The 20,549-nt window shown below is 48.3% G+C and overlaps 2 protein-coding genes across 2 annotated transcripts; both read right to left on the reverse strand.

Moving 5' to 3' along the window:
- Nucleotides 1-193: 193 nt before the first annotated feature.
- LOC1282011 (protein purity of essence) lies at nucleotides 194-18,509 on the reverse strand. Its single transcript, XM_061650477.1, has 9 exons — nucleotides 18,438-18,509; nucleotides 18,102-18,338; nucleotides 17,872-17,969; nucleotides 17,214-17,650; nucleotides 14,144-16,693; nucleotides 13,573-14,072; nucleotides 9,612-13,507; nucleotides 765-9,545; nucleotides 194-672 (listed from the first exon to the last, which is right to left on the reverse strand). Exons 2-9 carry the CDS (start codon nucleotides 18,221-18,223, stop codon nucleotides 509-511), a joined length of 16,548 nt encoding a protein of 5,515 aa, XP_061506461.1. The 5' UTR covers nucleotides 18,224-18,338; nucleotides 18,438-18,509; the 3' UTR covers nucleotides 194-508.
- A 143-nt stretch (nucleotides 18,510-18,652) lies between these two features.
- LOC5667577 (uncharacterized) lies at nucleotides 18,653-20,489 on the reverse strand. Its single transcript, XM_061650486.1, has 3 exons — nucleotides 20,166-20,489; nucleotides 19,789-20,097; nucleotides 18,653-19,729 (listed from the first exon to the last, which is right to left on the reverse strand). The coding sequence occupies exons 1-3, from the start codon at nucleotides 20,487-20,489 to the stop codon at nucleotides 18,866-18,868; spliced, it is 1,497 nt and encodes a 498-aa protein (XP_061506470.1). The 3' UTR covers nucleotides 18,653-18,865.
- Between the last annotated feature and the right edge of the window lie 60 nt (nucleotides 20,490-20,549).

Genomic DNA, 20,549 nt, shown 5'->3' on the forward strand with positions numbered 1-20,549 from the left:
GGGGGGCACGGTCTGTTCGGGGCTTGGACCCATGCCGTACGAGTTGACGACTGCACCACCAGACCGGACATTCTGTAAGACTGGCTAGTATGGTAAAATCAGCCATAGATAGTTTTGAGGGATCATCAAACACCAAACTAATTTAATCGTTTCGTTCCTAAATAGCGAGCATAAAATAATTGCACAATCTTGATTGCATTTATGAATACCTTTTAATTTATTTCAATTAACACCATTTGATGACAAAACAATTTATATATGTATGAATAGCATTGATAAAGATTATATTGAAGATAAATATGCATATGTGCTACCGTCCCAATCTTCATCAGTTTACGATGGGCCAATATTATAAGTTCGCATGCAACTATGTGCGCTACAGCATAATGTAAAGCGTTTCACACTCGATTAAAATACGTGCGTAGTGGGGCGCCAAATGAGCCAATGACAAAATCCATTAAGCTAGCCGCCAGCAACGCTTCTCATTTAATGATCCGGCCGAGTATCTTCATTCTGCACCGCTCGATCCTGATGCAGCTCCCGCCGGGCCGGTTCCACCGCTTGAACCTGCTGCACTTGATCCTCCAGCAGATGAACCACCACCCGGTGCTGGCAGCGCTTGCAACAGGTCCTCCATCCACGCATCTGGATTTTCTATTTCTCCGAGCAGACCTATTTGAGTGAGAGAAAGATAATATTACAACACCGAACGATTGCGTCTGGTCGTGTTTGCTGCTAATAGCTGGCGGTACCAGAATCCTTACCTGCCACGTCGCAAAATTCGCCAAACGAAGCGCACGGTAAGTATTCCTCCGTGAATGTTTGCAGTGTGGTGTCGGCCGTCTTGAGAAGGGACTCGTCGTTTCGGCGAATGTAGTTGAACAGCGAGATCGGCCAATCTTCGTCCTTCGGCGTTGTGACGGTACGGAAAAAGTTGCAATAGATCAAATCGACAAGCCCCCAGAACATCAGATACGGTTTGTAGATCGTGTAATCCTTTGGATGCTTATCGGCAGGCGCAAGGAACTTGCAGACGGAGTTCGGGCTTACGTGTCGGGCATGAGCGATCACAATCAACCTCTGCAGATGTACCAGCTTGTGGCGTGACCACAGGTCGGGCGTGTGCAACGCTAGTGACATGGTGAGCAGATAGAGGGGACCCTCCGCTTCGTACGCACATTCCAACCAGCGTTCCGAGGGTTTGTGGCCGATGAAATTGGTCAGGATCATCTCCTCCCGCGAGTATGACCGAGACGAGAGCAACGTGTACAGTCCATAAAACAGCAGATAAGCGACCAAATGCATGTTCGACTGTGGACCACCACCGCCAGCATCCTCGTGGAAGCTCTTTTCTTGAGCAAAGCGCCAAAGCAGCAGCTTCAGATCGTGCATCGAGCTAGCGAACGTGATTTCACACCGTTGCGTGCACTCCTGCATGTAGGTGTTGTGGCGTGCCATCGACGATGAGAACGAAGACTCACTCACGTCCGGGCCCCACAGTGGAAGCAATCCGTTGCAACGCGTGTTGGCGTTCTGCAGCGAGGCACTTTCCCATTCATCGCGCGATCGAGCTAATCTGATTGCATTCATGTGACAGTCCACGTGTACAACGTTGAAGTGTGTTACCGTGGTATAGCCGGTCGTTTTCTTCTGCTTCATCTCAAACTCCTCCACGTTGGCGCGCTTGGAGAAGGTGTAGATGCCCAGTACCTTGTTTGGCTGGCAGGCGTATCCTTCGCGACAAATAAAGCACGCCAATCCCGTCTCTTCGCGCAGTTTCTCAATCTGCGACAGGATTGAACCCTTTGCCGTTACCTGTCCCTTTTCGTTTGTACGCATTCCAAGCGCGTCCAGCTGCTTCTCTCGGGTCGCCATTGCTAGTCGCTTCTTTTCGGCGCGTGTAAAATCGCGCACTTCCTGTACGCGTTTGGCCGTCGCTGGTTCTGTGCACAGCGCTTCCAGGAGGTTTTCTGCCAGCGATCCTACATGCTCGTCACTAGACACTTGCTCCAGCCGATGTATGATCGGGATGATGTCCTGGGCAACGGCCAGCTGGGTCGCTTCGTGTTTCGTGGCCAGGCCAGTGAGGAAGCGCAGTATATATTTTAACGAGGCGCGAGAAATGAATTCCTTCAGCTCGTCCGAATCCGTGCGCAGCAGCGTTGGCTTCACGCACGGTGCATGGGATTTGATGTACCCGAGCGCTTTCTCTACAATGCCCAAACTCATGATGTAGTCTTTCAGTGTTCCTCCAATAGAATTGTGCTCAATACCGGTGGTCAAAACACAGAACAGCTCCATCTTGAACTCTTCCTCGGCACTGCGCTCTGCATCGAATCTATCGAAGTTCAGCACCGAGCGGAAATGTTCGCACAGAAGCGCCATCTTGATGTCATTTCCGTATACTAGAGCGGCTAGTACACGGATTAGATGTCGCAGTACGGATGGATTGCACCGGACATTCGAGCAGTTTGTGCAAGATAGTAGCGCCTGTACGTACTCCGGTCCGCCGAACGTGAGCGAAAACTGGAGGAACGAATCCAACGTATCAGAAGCGGCCTTGGACAGAATCGTTTCCATAATCTCTAGCAGCTGCTCTGTTACTGCCGACTGCTGAGCATCGCTTTCGTTGCTTTGCAAGCACAGCTGCAACACCTTCAGGAGCGTGTTGATTGCGCTCAGTTCTGGCTGACAGAGCACCTCCTGGCAACGGGACACTTTCACGCTTAGCAGGAACAATTTCAACAGAACCTGCAACAGGGTACGTGACTTTGACACGTTCTGCAAACTTCCGATGCGTTCCAGCATGACCTTGAGTCCTCCACAATCGGCTAATACGTTTGCCATACGGTACAACTGTTCGTTGTCCACCTCCTCTTGGCTCTTGGCGTTGAGTGTTTCGATGAATTCCTCGGTCGCGTCACCTAGCAGGCCGCGCATACGATACACAATGCGCATACTGTCTCTCTCGCCGCCTTCCTGGAGCCATATTTTCTTGTACACCTCCTTAACTGGTAGATCCAAACTGATGATCTTGTTGTGCACCAATAGCTCCATTCCATTATCATCGTCCAGTAAAGCGACAAGCTCGCAATCGATGCAAATCTTGTTTTTAACGTCACGCATGAGAGGGCCAAGACCGGCCTCATGGGAAGGATAGGGATTACCCAGCATACGCCCTTGCAGGTAGTCTTCCTGCTGGGGGTCCTTCTCAAGAGTGAGGAAAAATTCGCCCACGTCGTTTTCCTCTGGGTGTATTATAGAGCACAGTCGCTCGAACATGAATACTGGTGTTTTCACGTCCGATGTCGGTGTGCGCCGCACGGTGTCGATGCATACCGCCATAAAAGCAGCCGTTTCCTCTTCCGTGCCAGTCGTCATTTCTTCTAGCATTTCGAGAAGCTTCTCTTGTGCATCATCGATCAAGCGCGTGCGCTGTACGATCAGCTTGCGGAGGTCAAGATAACCCTGGAGCACTGGTCCTAGCAATTTGCCCTTGTATGCTTTTCGGATCTGTGGATTTTCCAAGAAAAGCGCCATCAGTTCCACCAGCTGCCGTAGCGCGTAACCCTGGGCCAGATCGGTCGAGAGTGTAGTTTCTTCCAGACAGTGAATCTTCTCAATTTCTTCCGTTACCAGTTGCACTAGCAATGATAAAACACCTTTCAAAGCAAGGTACTGTCGCCAGGGTGTTTCGTCTGCTAGCATGCGATAGAGAGCCAAAAACTCGGCGCTGGCCTCTCCACTGTCTCCGACGTAGCGCAGAAAACTGGTCAAAAGATCCAGAAGCTCCCGTTTACGTTCGTTTGTGCGGCTCAAGGATGTAATGAGTGCACAGGCCAGTTGACGTCCAAGTCGTGAATTGGTGTTAAACAGAATAGGTTGCAACCAAGCAGCTTGCAGCTCGACCGGAATCGATGTGACCCCTTTAGCTAAGGCCCTCTGTCGCCATCGTTTTGCATATTTTTCCACCAGATACGCATTGCGTACAGTAGCTCGTCGATGTTCCAAAGCTGAACGGAATCCAGTCCCGATAGGCTGCGATGGTGCAGCTGCAGCAGCAACCACGGGTGGTGGTGCATTTTCCCCTATGGTACGACGACTGGTAACGCCGGTGGTATTGGCCGTAGGTGCAGGAGGCATCCTTGCTTTCCAGGCAGCAAACGAATGATTCGCATCGCCTGCGATCCATTTTTCATAGCTAACGGTAATTCCTTCGATTGGTTGTACCGTACACAAATCTTGCAGCGAGCTTACAGTCGGTTCTTTGCTATGTTGCTTGCTGCCAGCGGAGACCGTGCTCGCTAGTACCGGCGGTGGGCAGATGAGTGACTGCACAATTCGCAAACAGGGGTGAATGACAGCAGTAGCAGGACCGCGGGCATCACGAGATGCCTGCAGGAATAGTTCGATAACGGTGCGAAGCTTTGTTTCCCAGCAGCTATCGTCCTGGCTGGTCATTGCCTCCAGTAGAGCCATCTCGTGCCGCACAGCACTATCCAACGTTGCCAATGGGACAGTTCCTGACAGCGCCATCTTTACGCGGTCCTGCAGAAGCTGACATAGCGAACCGGTAGCATCGGGCAGGTCACGAGTTAGCAAGCACAACAGATGACGAACTTCGTCCTGCAGTTGATGTGTTCCACGGCGTAAATTGTTTATTGCAAGCTCTTGCACCAACCCTTGGCTGCAAAGGCCGACTCTACAGGCCATGTTGGATGCCATAGCTCGAAGCAACGTGAGACATTGTTCGGTCGATGCAAGGGCACAGCCGTAACACTTGTTCAAAGTGACTGCCGTAGTTCTGGATGACGTGCCTGAACTGGAGGCGAAGCTCGTCGACATAGCTCCCGGTCCACACGTAGGAGGAACATCCATTTGGCTTCTGTCGTATGCCACTAGCTCTTTGCGGCATGCCTGCACCTTTTGGATAATCTTGCTGAGCTCCTCAAAAGTAGTTTTTGATTCCACGCAGTACTTTTGCGCCAACAGCTGTATGACCTTGTTAACCTGCGAAGTTCCTCCAGCTCCTCCAATGACCGAAGCACCGACGAGCGTTTCATCGAGCGTACGGTCAAGCTTGTGCTCGGACACTTTTTGAACTAGCAGCTCCAAAATCTGTTTGTTGTTCTGTAGCGATTTATACGAGCGGTCTGCTTTTTCCAGCGATGTGTGAATTGTTTGAACGGTTTTCGCTCGATCTTCCGCCGATTCGATCGGGTCCACCGCACAGCACGCTCGGCCATAGATGCTGTAGTCGAACTTAGCGTACTTGCAGAATCCACATGAATGGCAAAGGAACGGATCCTTTTCGTCGTAGTTTATCGCACGGCATTTGTGACACTGGAACACATTCTCGCCGCAGTTGCCACACACGCCGGGATTTGCAGGAACTACTGCGCTACATCGCGGACACTGCAGACTTTCGCTTGATCCACTTACAGTTTCGTAAAAATCAGCGTATTCGATCATCAAATTGCAGGCTGTAATCGGCAAGGAGAAGTCGATCTTTACATCTGTTTGGCCCGACTGCAAGGTCACCTTCCGCGCCTTGTGCCACATCAGCGGGCGATTCTTCAGCTCCACCACCGCCTGCACCGTTCGGTTGTTATAGTAGATGTTAATCGTACGCACCATTTTGGCCCGCTTCAGATCAGCAATGCGTAGTACAATTTTTGAGATCGTATGGCTTTGCACGAGCTTCACGATCGTTGTAGTGGTCGTAAACTTTGAATCCACTTTTATGGTTGACAGTTTTATGTTCGAAAACGGTACTTCTGGATTGTTGCAAACAAGACACGGTTCCGATTCCAGATAGAATCCTTCCAGTTCCAACACTTGACCCAGCGCTGTGTAGATCGGTGCATTTGGGTGTTTTGATAGCAGCTCATTCTGCTGTCGTAGGACTGAAACAGCCTGGGCAGTGTAGTCCGGCAGCTTATCTATCAGCGAGCGTGTGTTAAGCGTCAGATAGCCAAGCAGATCAACAAACTGTGCAGTGCGTTTACCGTACGCTGGTAGCAATGGCCACAAACTCCACAGACACTGGAGCAGAGTTTCTTTGTGTAGATCGCTGCTGTTTTCGTAAAATGCGTACACAAGACTATGCGCTTGCCAGCGGATCGATGTCGAGTTGGTTTCGAGCAGGAAGCTGCGAATGAATTTGCTCAAACTGGCCGGAGTGACCTGGTTGAAGATTTGTGCCACTAGGGCAACACACTGAGCGGCATCGAACTTTGACTCTGACGGTGCAGCCATCGTGTCAGATTCTTCCGATTTGTCGCGATCCTTTCGATCCTTTACAACGACCGACACTTTCATTTGCTGATCCACTGTAACGCCGGAAGACGATGGTTTACTCTGTTGTCCCTGCGATGACGTGTTGCAGATGGCGGATTGAAGGAGTTGCAGTATGATCGTTGATACGCCTTCTTCCAGTTGATACGTGCTGATGTTCAATAGCGAAGAAAGTATGTCCGAATTGCGACCACAAAACTTTTGCCAGTTTCCGGTGCGGATTGATGCTATTTCTTGACAGGCACGGAAATGTTCCGTCAGCTCAACCAACGCATCGTAGCTGAGGATGGTCGTATGACTACTTGTGAGCGATGGCGATGATGATGCCTGGGAATAGCCAGCTTCACAGCATTTTTTTACCGCTTTCATATGTGTGTCCAACGAATGTAGATCACGCAACTGGCGATACTTTTCTTTACTGCCGCAAATATACAATAACAGCTTTCGAACCTGGCGTCGCAGAACCGGCGACTGCATGTACATCATATATTCACACAGCGTGGAAGTCATGTACTCGCACAGTGAATGGTTCCATTCCTGGGATGATGGATGTCCCGAAGACAGTTTCAAAATTTGGTAAGGTAACCTAACCGCCATCTCCGTTAGCACCTGTGAGTACATCTCAAATACATCGTTTGATCCTTTGGGGAAGGGTCTGGCGAAGAACGGCTGCATATCTGGAAACACTCCATACATGGTTGGTTTAAGCAGCACGTTCGACGGGGCTCCTCCTGGTGCTGTTATGACCGGTCCCGTATTATTCGAAGCCACGTTTGCTGTACCACTGCTGGAAGAGGCAGCATTCGCCGACGCATTGGCGTTAGACGCTCCTATTGCAGGTGAAGCCAATTCATCGATTGAAGAAGCGCTGGCGTTTTTCCAATGCGGCAAAAAGGATTCCATTATCATGAGACAATACGGAATGGCATTGTTCTTCATAAGCGCATTGGCTGTAGTTTGCGCCAAAAATGTTGCGTTATCTAACACGGCTTGACTGACACTCGATCTATCTCCGCTCGAGGCATTAGCCGCCCCTGAAGTGCCGGCGGAGGATGACGATGATGATGATTTGGACTTCACTTTTCCCATCAAAACGCCGATTAAACGTAGTACCACAAGTTGCACCTCCGTTTTGGGGTTTCGGTTGGCCATTTCGTACATTTTCGTAGATGGAATTTCCAGCCGATCGATCAACGCTTGTAACAATAGGCTCAAAGCTTGTTGGTCTGCTTCCTGAGTGCCATCCAGATCGGACGTAAGCATAAGAATCACCTGCATGAACGGGATACACTGCGCACCACTCACGGTGTCCAGGGCGGAAAAGTTTTCCACCAACTGATTCAGAATGGAGCATCGCAAACCATGTAATTTGTTGGCAGTTTCCCCGCTTGCGTCGGACGACTCTGCTTCCGCAGCAGGAGCCTGTGCTGAAGTTGCGGCTGCCCCTGCCGATTGTGACGGCATTTGATCGACCACAGAAGTGCGTGGTGGCGATGGATTCGGCTGCTCTTCGTATGTTGAGCTGCGCCCGGAAGTTCCACCGATACTCTCTACGCCACTGCAACCACTCTCGGATCCACCGCTTCCACTGCCGGCATGTTCACCGGCAGGAGACGTTCGCAGCGTAGACCCTTCTGTGGCAACGTTGGAAATTTCATCATCGTCCGATCCGCCTCCAGACGCGTTTGATTCCACGTTGAATGAAGAGCCTCCGGCAATTGCTGCGGCCAAGCTTTGCGCAGCTGGATTTCTATTTCTTCCCTGATAATTGGCAATACTCTGCTGCAAAAGCTGTAGATCGGCCTCATTATCCTGGAGGCTAAGCGCGATCGCTATCTCCATTATAGTGTCGTCCGCATCAGGTGTCTCTAGCAAATGCGGAAAACCAACGCCCAGTAGGGCTTCCAGTGAAGCAATAGCCTGGTTGCCTGCACTTGGTTCCAACCCCAGGGATTCGATTGCATCCACTTCCTGCATTCCACCGGACGCGGCTGCTGCTGCAGCCGCTGCAACGGCAGCAAAATCTTCATTCGCCGCCACTACACTTCCCGCGGAAGTCGACGGACCAGCTCCTGATGTTGATGATCCTCCAGCTGATATCGTTGATGATGACGGTCCTGCAGTAGCAGCTGCTGCTCCTCCCGATCCCGAGGGTGTAGGTGTGGAACAAACAGGAGGGCTTTCAATAAGGACCACCTTTCGACGCTTGAGCTTCGGTCGCAATAAACGAATCATTGCTATTTTCGCACTATGACTTATGATCGGTGCTGGGTCGAGCAGCAAACGAACAAAGAGTTTGGCCATTTTCTCGACCTGCTCACTGTCAGCCAAGGCGAAGGCATAAATGATTTCCACCAGAGAGTAGATGACTGCTTCCGTATGACACAGTCCGCGTTTTACGATCGCGATCGGTTCTTCATACGCTGGAGTTATACGGTACAGCTCTTTCATTAGAATCATCATCAGCGCTAGAATGTCCATCTGCTGTTCCGCGCAGATCTTTGCCATAGCCTGTGGTCGTTGAATAGCGATGCTTCGCATCATCAAAACTGCTCGATAGAAAGCTTCCGGATCAATGTCTCCGCTCTCGGTTGCTTCGTACATTTGCTTCAGCTGCCGGTAGATGTCGTTCAAAATTTCTTTATCTTTGTAGGAATTATACGCCGCTTTGTTCGGATGGCACGTCATTAGTACGTTGCGAGCATCCTGTTGGACTACGTTTACAGTCGGGTAGAGGATCAAGTTTGTAGCCACATCGATCGCTGTTTGACGATAATTGTCGTCGCAATTTGGACCACCTAGCAGAGATACGCCACTGTCGAGCACGTGTAGCATGCTGGACAGCATACGATCCAACGACGTCATGTACATTCCACCTGCATCATTTTCGTCGGCAGCAGCTCCATCGCTGCCAGCATTTACATTTGACATCGTCGTCTGTCCATTGCTACCAGAGGCACCGTTCGCCATTTGTCCTCCAGCAGCATCCTCTGTTTCTTCGGGCCAACCAAACACATCTTTAGTTTTTCCGTATATCTTAATGCTGTCCAGGATCGTTATCTGTTCTGCATCTACCGAAGCTCCGAAGTGAATGCTGAGTTTCTTGTCACTTTGCAGACTTTCTTCTCTTGTTAGCGGTATATCAAACCAACGAGCTCTTGTAGCCACCGTTGTTACTGATCGACCAAGAATGGTCACTCGTTGTGGTGCTTTAGTGACGTCCTGGGAGCCAATCTGTATACGAACACCTGCAAAAAAATTGAAATGGTAAAAGGTGACTTGAATAAATTTTAATTTTACACGCATTTATTTACCTGTTATAACCATATTCGTATCGTTATTAGAAACTTCCAGCGTAAATCCGTTTGCTTTAGTAGACGTCACGTACAACCCTGTTGAGTTTAAGCGATGTTTCAAGTGTTGCGTATTGTAGATTTGCAGTAAATCATTTCCTCCGTATTCTACTTCATTCATCAGTGTGCAATGCTCGAAGAAGTCTATCGGGAAGCTTGGAGCAGATCCGGTTGCACCTTTTCCGCCAGCTGATAAGGACGCACCTCCCGCTCCATGGGCTGATTGTTTGCCCAGCTTTTTCGATTTGCGTGCAGATTTGCCATACATGCTTCCGCCCGGTCCATACCAACCAAAGGCCTGCTGCTGTCCAACGGGCTGGACTTCTGGGGAAAGCCAATAACCAGTGTTTTCTGGATGCGCAGCATAAATTCTCAAGCTGCCGTCTTCACACAACAAAATTAGCGTGGTTTTCTCTACCCCAGAGACACTGTGGCGGATAGCGACCATATCCATTATTTTGGCCTTTGCATTCTGTGCCTTGATTTCCTGTGCCATATACCCATCTGGTTTAATCATAAAGATGACAGGATTGTTAAGACTCTGCATCATGGCGCACACTAACCCCGGATGGCCAGGAATTTCTGTCCACTGGCAAAGTGGTTGGGTCGTCGACTTGGAGAGCAACTTGGAGCTTGGATTGCAAACCAGGTTAATTACACACTTCACGCCATCGTTGACATTTGTTAGCGGAGCCATAAAGTTACGACCAGCGGCATAGCTGAAGAACAGCAATTGAAGGACGTGCGAATAGTAGATGGAGACGCCTCCTGCCAGTATCTGCCCATTGTCGTCTGTTATCAACGGATGGTCGAGTTCCAGCGTACTAGTCACGTAGAAGGGACCATGCTTTGCCAGGCTTTCGTCGCTGAGGGGCTGTGTGTAGATGTATCCAAGTGAAGACATAATCAGCATGTAGTACGTACCGTCTTGGTCGTACACAAACGTACAATCGCGAATCTTGCCGCTAGGCACCAGAAAATAGTACTGTGGACTATAGCTATCTTCGGCAAGATCATAGATTTTTACAAAATCTGCCGTCACTAGTGCTATCTTTGTCTGCGACGATGGCAACCAGATGGCCCGCTTTATAAAGTTGCCCGTGTCGAGCTGCGGCGTCAACACGATGTGATCGTTTGCTGTACCCGTGCTGGTGAAAGTAAGTATGTGACACTCTTTTAAGCCACATACGGCCAGGAAATCTTCATTGGCGGGATTCGATGCGAGCGACAACACGGTACAAGGAACTGGAGCCGATGCAAGTCGTGTGAGAGTAAGCTTACGCTTCGCCGCATCTGCTTGCTTCAAAAGGGCTGACAGCTGCAATATTGTTACTTTTCCTTTCTCGTGTGATATAGCTAATTGTTGCCTTTTTCCGTGGGGAGAAGCTAAACAGCACAACGCTACCCGGCGGACGAGATAGGTCGAGAGTAGCTGTTTGATGGTTTGACCCTGTTCGCCCGAGTAATTCATCCGCACATTTTCAAAAGCACCCTCCTGCGACCCGAGTGTGGCAATCATGATTTCGTCACTCAATACATACGACTTTTCCGGACGGTGTAGTCGTTCTAGGGCACTCTTAGCACGCCAATAGCATCCCACGGGCGAGTACCTGGCGCAGTGCTCTTTAATTGTTGGCATTAGAGAGTTGAAGAAGACCAGAATGCACCGAATCACCGTCTTCCATTGGCTGGGGTTGTTCAAGGCTTCACGCGACGTTTCAATGATCTTTGCCAACTGTTGCTCCTTCTCGGAAAGCTTTCCTTGGGATGTGCGGCTTGTGCTGGAACCTTCGTGTGCAGGACTCGAAGGATGGCGCCGTCTCAGCAAGCTACTGGCCAGCAACACACTATCGGCATCGTTGGAGCGGGTTAAAAGTGAAGCGGACGATGTGGAGCCCAAAATCGACTCTTCTCCATGGCCAGAATTACTTCGTCTGCTTAGCGCCTGGCATGAACCGTCCTCCTTCGCACCGCAATCGCAGAAGAAGTTGCCATACTTTGCATAGCTTATATCATGATTCTTGTGGCAAACTCTGGCGCACACTGAGCACACACCGACCCCATCCACCATTTTGCACGTGTGACAGTAGTACCAATGCTGGTTCATGAAATCTTTCTGGGTGATGGAAAAGGTGCACAGTTTATTGCCGAGACTATCCTCATCGGAGTCCTCGACCGTACTGTCTTCTTCTTCACCTCCGAGCTCTTCCAGAATATCGTCTGCGTCGATCAGCGACTCTTCGTCCCACGGTGGATTCATTGACTTGCTACCTTTAGCGCCCAGTCCAAGCAGAAGATCGCTCATGTACTTCAAAATAGCAGTCACGTTATCTAGTTGGATAGCTGCCCTCCAACCGCTCGATCCACTTTTTCCAGCTTCCAACACCTGTGCCCGGCACACATCTAACCAATCAATGGCAGCTGCAAATAGGAGAGCATGCCCACGACCTTTGCCCGCATCGGCAAGCGTGATCATAACCTGCAGAAGGTCGGAAAACTCGATTGCCTCCTGGGATGGCGACAGAAGATTGTGGCCAATCTGAATCAAAGCTTGGAATAGAGCTTCTGATACTGACGAAGAGATACGGTTTTCCGCAACTATGTACTTGACCAGCGACTGGAGCAGTTTCCCATTGCGCTCGAGTGACTCTCCCGATGCATCTTCAATGGCCACTTTTCCACAGCTCGTTGCTGCCGCCTGCCATCCACTTCCTTTGGTCATGCATTCATAGTCGATATCCATGGCGTCCTGTTGCTCACCCTCAGTTGTAGTTGGGACATTTGCTGCGGTGGTGTTGTTGTCAGATAAACCAGCTTCTCCGGCTCCTCCGGCGGCCGTTCCAGATGCTGCTAGCTGATCAGTAATGCTCGGAATAGCCGACACCGTTGCCATGTTTGTCGGAGTTGGGACGTTGCTCGAGTTGTTTGATGCGTTTGCAGTCAGGCTAATTCCTCCAGGACCAAGTAAAATGTGACTCAGCCAACTCTTCAATCGCGCACTATCCGTCACGGCTAGCTCTGCAATGCATGCGCACAGCTCTTCCTCATCGAATGGTGCATCGAGCTTTTCCGCCGCTTGGAACAGCTTCTCGAAGAATTGCAGCACACGTGTCGAGTACGCTTGGGAGATATTCGTACCGGTGAAGGATAGCAATATTTGCACCAGATTGCCAGACTTTGATTCGTAGAAAAAGTTGCGCATCGCCCGGAGTCCGTTCGATTTTTCCAACATCGATTCCCAGTACTTGAGAATATTGCAAAGTACCGATTCATCGATGTTTGTTGCCCGTCCCGTAGCGCAGAGGTCGGTATATTCAATTAAAAATTGGTAGCTGTGGCGAATAATATTTGAAAATGCGGCTAGCTGATATGCTTCGCAGTTGCTATCTCCACCCAAGAGCGATTCCAAACATTTGTTGATTGGCGCGTGTAAGTATTCGGCACGCAAATCGAAAACCATCGGGATTAGTATCTCCTTCAGGCGTTCGTCCAACTTAACATCGTCGTAATTCGGTAGCATGTAGTATATGAGGTTAATCGCCGATTTGAGCGCGTTCTTCAACGACAGCAGTATGGAGTACGACAAATGTTTTGATACCTCCGTTAGATGCGCCTCGATGACTGTCAAAGTGTGCGTCTCGACCGGAAATGATCCGCTGACAAAGTTTTCTTCCGTCAGTGTGCCCAAACTCTTGCGCCACTCGACGGTTATTACATCTTTATCGTGACCAGTGATACAATTAACCAGCTGCTGAGCAAGCTCCGAGCAGAATGAGTTTTTCGTACCAGCAATTGCAATAAGCGGTTCGATCAAGCAAGATGGTATCTGGCCACTCAAATTCTGGAACATAGTTTTGCTGAAATTAAAAACAAATTATATGGTCAGAAGCGATATTTAAAAACAACTACCAATGTTTCTTACTAGGTAGCCTCTCGCACGATTTCCAAAACGTCCAACAAAGCATGCATAATGTTCTTCGTCAGGTCTGCACGTGAGACCTCTGCCGAGATGGAACAGGGTGAACCGTCGAACACAGCTGAGCTTGAGCCTGGAGCTGAATTGTTCCCACCTGCCGAGACAATTGTTGAGCTCGAACCCGAGACATTACCATCGCTTGTCACTGCCGCCGCGGACCCGGTGTTGGAGGTCGCGACACTGCCGGAAGTTGAGGATGCAGCTGAAGTACCGGTGGATTTTGGCGTCTTCACATTCACACCCTCCTTTTCTGCCCAGCATACGGCAAACAGATGGGACATCAGACTGTCAAGAAGAATGATCTTAGACAGCCTTGGCTGGTCGGATGAGAAATTCTTGGCAAATGATTCCAGCCCCAGCAATGTCATTTTCAAACTGTACTTCACATCCGAAACGTGTTCTGTTAAACGAATCCACATAGCCTCAGCTGACTGGGTGTACATTCCCTTAAAATAGAAGGAACAGATTGTCATTAGGGTTTTGCTTTCAGTTTAATCCTGGACTTCTCTTTACTTACTTGTTTAACGAGACTGTTTACAATCAGATAATGCGAATGGGTTATGGGATGTAGACAGCGAATCGACCACAACAAGGAGTGCAAATTGGGGCTCTTTTCCTGCATTAGCGCTTCGACGTGTTGTGTGGACGGTGGCAATCCGAGCAGCAATTTCCAGCTAAGACTGAAGCAATAGTGCACAGCACACAGCGTTTGAAACGGAATGCGGGCCAGGCACATATCCGTTATGCCCAGAATATCAATCAACGCATCTATAAGCCACGGATACTTCAGTTTGTCTGGGGTACACAGAATAAAATTCCAGGCCAAGCCATCGAGCTTGAACTCTTGCTGTACCTTCGATTCGACTGTAGTCAATGAGTAGAACTTGGGTTTAACGCCGCCTACACTGAATTCGTTCGCCAGCTTACGATGCTTGTCTTCTATATCCTTTCGGCAGAATGACATCATTTTCGTTTTATAGTTCACCAGATCGGCCAGCTTCTGTTCACTATCGAGCGTAAAAACGCTGAATAAGTTCCAGCGCACCTGCTCCAACAAAACATTCGGCGGATTGTACAGGTGCTTCATCAGATACTCCAGGAACAGCAGCAACCGAGACAGTAGCATTATCTGATTATCTCGCAACGGTTTATCAGGCGTGACGCTGCGGCAAACTTCCGAGCATCGAATTACACCACCTGCCGTGAGCAGCAGTATCGATTTCTTTTGCATCAGATTGAGCGAATGGAACAGGAACAGCAGCAGCTGGGCGTGTTCAACATTCAGGTCCTCTATCTCCGACTCGTTCGGGATGGTCTGTGTGGAGCAAATGCCTTCCACAATCGTATTCACGAGTCGGTGCCATACTGACAGGCATGCTGCTTCTTTTTCCTGTGACGGTTTCAAAAGCAGAATCTGCACCAAAACTGCCAGTGTTCTTGAATAAACCTGTAGCGGCCAGACGTTTGAGTCTTGCGTCCACGGCGAGACGCCCAAATGTAGCAGAAGGGCAGACTGGAGCGATTCGTTCAGCAGCGAGTTTGATATTAGATTGTGTAGGTAGCGTCCGACAGCTCCGGAAAATTTCACCATGGCATTTTGCCACTGCATGCACCCAGGTATATCGATTTCCCCGCGTGCCGAATCCCGATCAAGATCGCGTAAAATGTTAGCCAGCAGTACCATCTGCTGTTCGCTTAGGCCTGTCTTCACATACCGATTCAGGTATACGTGATTTCCGCCAAGCGAAACATCGAAAAAGTTGAATATTAACGATGCAAGGCTCAGATACTCGTGTGGCTCATCTTTTGCTGGCACAAGGTTCGCACCGTGACGGCCTTTCTCATCCTTATTTTCCTGCTCCTGGGATTCGGTCATTTCCTCGTTCATGTCTGGCGAGAGTGTTTCCTTAAACCAAAGCCCGAGGTAGCTGTCGCTGTCTTCCTCTTCCGGTTCGCTTTCCTCTGAGCAGGAGAACGTATCGTTGAAGTAGGTGGTCGAGTCACTGTAGCTCATCGGTTCTCCGTCATTGGTGTTCTTGGTGTTGATCCGACGGAGCGTGCATGCTTTGCGATACGAAACAGTGGCAAGGAATGTGAGCAGCTGCTGCAGGGTAGCACTGTTTAGCACACGTACTACGCGCTGGATTGATGTGTACTGGCCAAGAATATCAAATCCAGCTGATTCGATGCTACTGTATTCCTCTTCGTCTGTGCGGGAGTCTATCTTCAGATCATCGATCAGTTCCGTCATCAGCATGATACTGTGTCGCGCAATCGCAGCGTTAAGAACGCCGAACCCTTGCTGGACTTTGAACAGATTAACGCGCAAAGCGGGCGATGGTTGAGCCGATGCCATCTGCGGCACGTCAAGGGTTTTTAACGGACTGCGTCCCTTCAAACTTTCTTCCGTTGTTTTCGCTGAAACAGGAACCATTTGCTGCAATCCGCTGGCGTTTCCGGATGCGCCCATCGTGCCCTGAATTCCAGATATCAACAACCACGCACCCATACATATGAGGTTTTGATAAATGTGAGTGCGTGTCGATGTTTTCAGAAGGTTTCCAATTTTGGTGAAAATTTCCAATCCTTTATCAACGATAGCACGTGCGAAGTCTTCCTCCTCTTCGTTTTCCTTTTGCGTTTGGGTTGCTCCTGTTTGTCCTTGTGCTTGCTGTAGTTGGCCAGAGGATGCGGTCTTTTGCGATCCGGCCGATGCCATGGTAATGACACTCACAGCGGTGGATGTAAGCACGCAACAGTAAAGCGCTGACATAGCACACTGCGACAGGAGAGTAATCTTCTTAGGAGTGAGCGGTTCTAGCAGTGGAACCGATATCGCCAATTGCAAGTTAGTTATATCCGATTCCATCAAATTGAAAATGTTTTTAATAGCATTGGCTTCGGTATGTGTTACTGGAAGGTAGAGCGGACGGCCAAGCATGGTAGACTCTTCGTACTTGAAACGATATTTAGCAGGCGTTCCTAGAGCAGTCGTGCACCATTGCAGTAATGATTCACCTGCATTGATGGCGATCATACATTGTAAATTTTGCTTCACGAACAGATCCTAAAAGGCATAACGATGAATTTTGAATCAGTGAATCGTTCAGATCTTTGTTATATAAAAAAAAAACATGCAAAGACAAAGCTAATTGCCATTAACAGTTATTGGAAAGCTTCGTTGAATTTCCTCTTAATTTTTCGATTTTGCACTAAGGTTGCTCTGGTTTGCAAAAAGTTCTTTTTACCATCGTTCAATAGCCAAAATGGCACATGATTGACATCTTTCGCTTTGGTGGCAATGGAAAGTTTGGCCAGCCCGCGTGTCGGATGTATAGCTCGGAATGGCTCAGGAAAACAGTTGCAGCAGTTGGCACAATTTTCAAATATGCTATACCAAACGCGTAAACAACTAGTGTGAAATATATGACCACAATTGGTTCCCACCAAAGGTCTGATGCAATCAGAAACCAAACTTTCTGCACAAATTTCACACACAGGTTCCATTTCGATAATTCAAAATCAAACTAAGTTCATTCCAACGGTTGCTACGAGGAAATTAATGTTTTGCTGTTTGTCATACTTACGGTGCAGTCGATCTGTTCCTCACTAAGTGCAGCAAAAGTTACAGCCCAGCTGCACAGCGGGGTGGTTAGCTGTTGTAAAATGACCGTAGACAGATCCGATCGGGAGCGTTTCATTTCCGCTTTGGGACTTTCTTTGTCACCAGCACTAGCACCAGATCCGCCGCTGGTGCTACTGCTAGCAGCTCCAACTGATCCCGGCTTATTGCCCGGTATCTCTGGATACTTTAAGTACTTCATCCCGGAAACAGAAATGATAGACGAGGCGGAACTGGTCGCGTTGGGCTGGTTTTCGGTGGCCCTTTTGCCCTCGCAGAGGACTTTTAAGGCCATCAGGAGTATGCTGGGCTTGCATGGTGCCGTTGTATCCAAATGAAGAATTATGTAACGAATCAATATTGAAGCAGCTTCCGTAAATTGTGGAAGTTGAGTTTGCGACACTGGTGGAAGAAAACATGCATTAGTTGGAAGCCAACGAAAAAAAATCCCCGCAGTGAGCAATACTGAGTGTCACCGATGATGGGCACTTCATGCACTTATGAAGCAGTGACGAAGCGAATGAAAGGAAAACAACAACTTGCAGAGGGAAGAAAAATCGATACAGTATGGCCGTACTCTGTACGGGGGTGCTCTCGCAATTGCAATTCGTGGTCATACTTACACGAAGTAACCTGGTTCGTGATGTTTTCTGCGGCCAGGACCACGAAGTTGTCGAAAAACTGCTTGTGAGCTGCATCATGTTCGAGGATTTCGTTCTCACTAGAAAATATAAATAATTTCAATCAAATGATGATGATGGCGCAGTAGGGCAGTGGACGAGATGTAGCCCGATTTTCAATCGAAAATGGTACAGCTGCAACGATATGCAGCAAGGTAAAAGTATTTACTTACTTTAGTATGATGGTTTTTACCAAGTTTAACACATCGGTTTTGCTGATATTTTCACTTGATGAAGAAAGAAAAGGCTTTAAAATTGCGGCCCACTCTACACCTCCGGAATGGGCAGCAGCCATTTTGCAACTTTATCTTGCTATGAAAATTCTGCCCTACAAAGCAAACTGACAGCGACCCGCTTACACATTAGCTCGTAGTTATATGGGTATTCTGATGAATACTGGGGCAGGTGAACTAAGATGATACAACAAAAAAGACGTCGAATTTCTAACAATGCATGAAAATGTGAGAAATAAGAAGAAACAATTTGAATATTTTCGATATTGCAACAACCTGAACAAGATTTTTTTAATTTCAAAATAGAGTTTACATAAAGGTGTAACCACTGTCGAACAAGCTCAAACGTCAACATTGGATGGCAGAGTTGCCAGGTGGAATTTTCCATTTGTCAAAAAAGAAAAAAATCGAGAATCGGGTAAAATTTGAGCTAACATAAATAAAGCCCATCAAGTAAACGGAATGAGCGAGCAAATGAACAACTCTGTGTATAATTTCATTCGAATGGATTGGTATTTGACCGTAACCAATCGAATATATTTAATAGATTAAACAATAGTTTATTCCTGAGATGGTCGAACGTTGGATCGGATCAGCTGATTGGCGGTATTTGGTAAACAGAATACAGCTGACACTGTTGTACGTGTGCGCGTTTGTTTTTTAAATCCTATTTTGTATTTTGAACAGGATGTGAGTATTTTTCTTCAACCGAAGCGCTTTCGTTTGGCTTGTTGGTAGTTGGCGAAGGATGATGAGGAAGATTGTGCAGAAGCTGAAAAATGACGTGGTTTGCGAACCGAACTGGACGGCTGTTGCAATCCAGGCGTCGATTTCAGTTCCAGTAATCCATTTTGCACGATAGTTCCGGTAGAAGACTTTTTCCATTGCACCACTCGTACGGTGCCTTTGCAACCGTCGATGTGGTTAGCGAACAGTTTACGTTTAATTCGTTCCTGACAAATTGGACACTGCATCTCGTATGCATCACGCGTGAACGCGATTGTCCGCTCAAACTGTGCGATGAACGTATCCGCGGTGGCTGTACTAGCGGATGTTTCAGCAGACTCCTCGTTATCAAGGACAACTGTATCGAGGATGGTGGTGGAAATTACTTTTGGTACTTCGCACGTTAAATCGATCGACTCCTTGGGGGGCAGTTTCGTTTTGAACCTGCAGCGAATGTTCTCGGGCTTCGGAAGCATATACCTCACGTTGACGGCATAGCGTGTGCATACTTCGCCGTTAACTATTTTGCTCATTTCATAAATTTTATAAAACGTTCCGCCACAGCTATCGGCATGCTCTTTCCACCATTCATTTTGCAGTCCAGGAGGACCCTCAGTCGAGCGCACAATCCCATAGAAGGGCCCATAATTGTGGCAGATACCCGTGCAGCGATACCACTCGTTCCTGCACGTCAGACTCGTGTTGTGTAGTTTGTGGTTAAAGGAAATATTTGTCTGCAGCATTCTGTTGAGGAATGTCATGATTTTACGGAAGTTTCCACCATGTCCATTGTTGGGTTCTTTGATACCGTCTATTTTAAGCAGGGCGTGTATCATTTCATGCTAAAATGTGACGAAAAAGTGTTAATCCAGTGCGGATAAACGGAATAGCTTACACATACCAGAATTATACTGATGATTTCGATACGGGGCCGTAATGTGAGCAGTGGTCCGTTCAGTGCGATTAAATATCTGCCTTGATCATCATTGAAATTCCTGTTCGTGAGTGAGTTACCCATTGCGTCGGACCACATAATGTCAATTTTTTTCTTCTGTAATCGAGACTGAAAGAACAGTGCATCGAATTTGTTAAATATCGCTCGAATGTCGGGCAGCAGCACATCGATGAATTTCCACTCAAAGTTGTTCTCCATGTCCACGTAAATCTGCAGCTCGTCTATGAAATATTCGTTGCTGTTCAGATCCGAGGTCTGAAAGATTTAAAATCATTATAACGTTGAAACACACACGGGCACAAACGTGCTGACCGGTTCTTTACCTTTGCCTTAAAAAGTTGTGGCTCCTGAACAGTGTGGACATAGTTGATTCCGCTTTGCACGGTGGATGATTGTTTTGGCTTTTGTTTTGGTGTATCTGCGGATGCAGCTGTGGCTTGTAATATAACATCATCATCGCTATCGGAAAGCAAATCAACCGATTCGGCTTGGTACTGCGCTTGAAGTTGCACCGCCAGCAGACGATCCCGTTCAATAGAATCGACTTTTAAATCATCATCCTCGCCAGAACTTATGTCGATCGATTCTTTGTCAAACTGCTGTTGCAATCTTATGGCAATTAGGTGGTCTTCGGCCTCGTTTGCCATGATTTTCCAGCTGAAGAACGCTTTTGCAAAGGGAGCACTTTTCTGTTGCCGGTCGGAAAA

Source organism: Anopheles gambiae, chromosome 2 (assembly GCF_943734735.2).
Source record: "Anopheles gambiae chromosome 2, idAnoGambNW_F1_1, whole genome shotgun sequence".
NCBI lineage: Eukaryota > Metazoa > Arthropoda > Insecta > Diptera > Culicidae > Anopheles > Anopheles gambiae.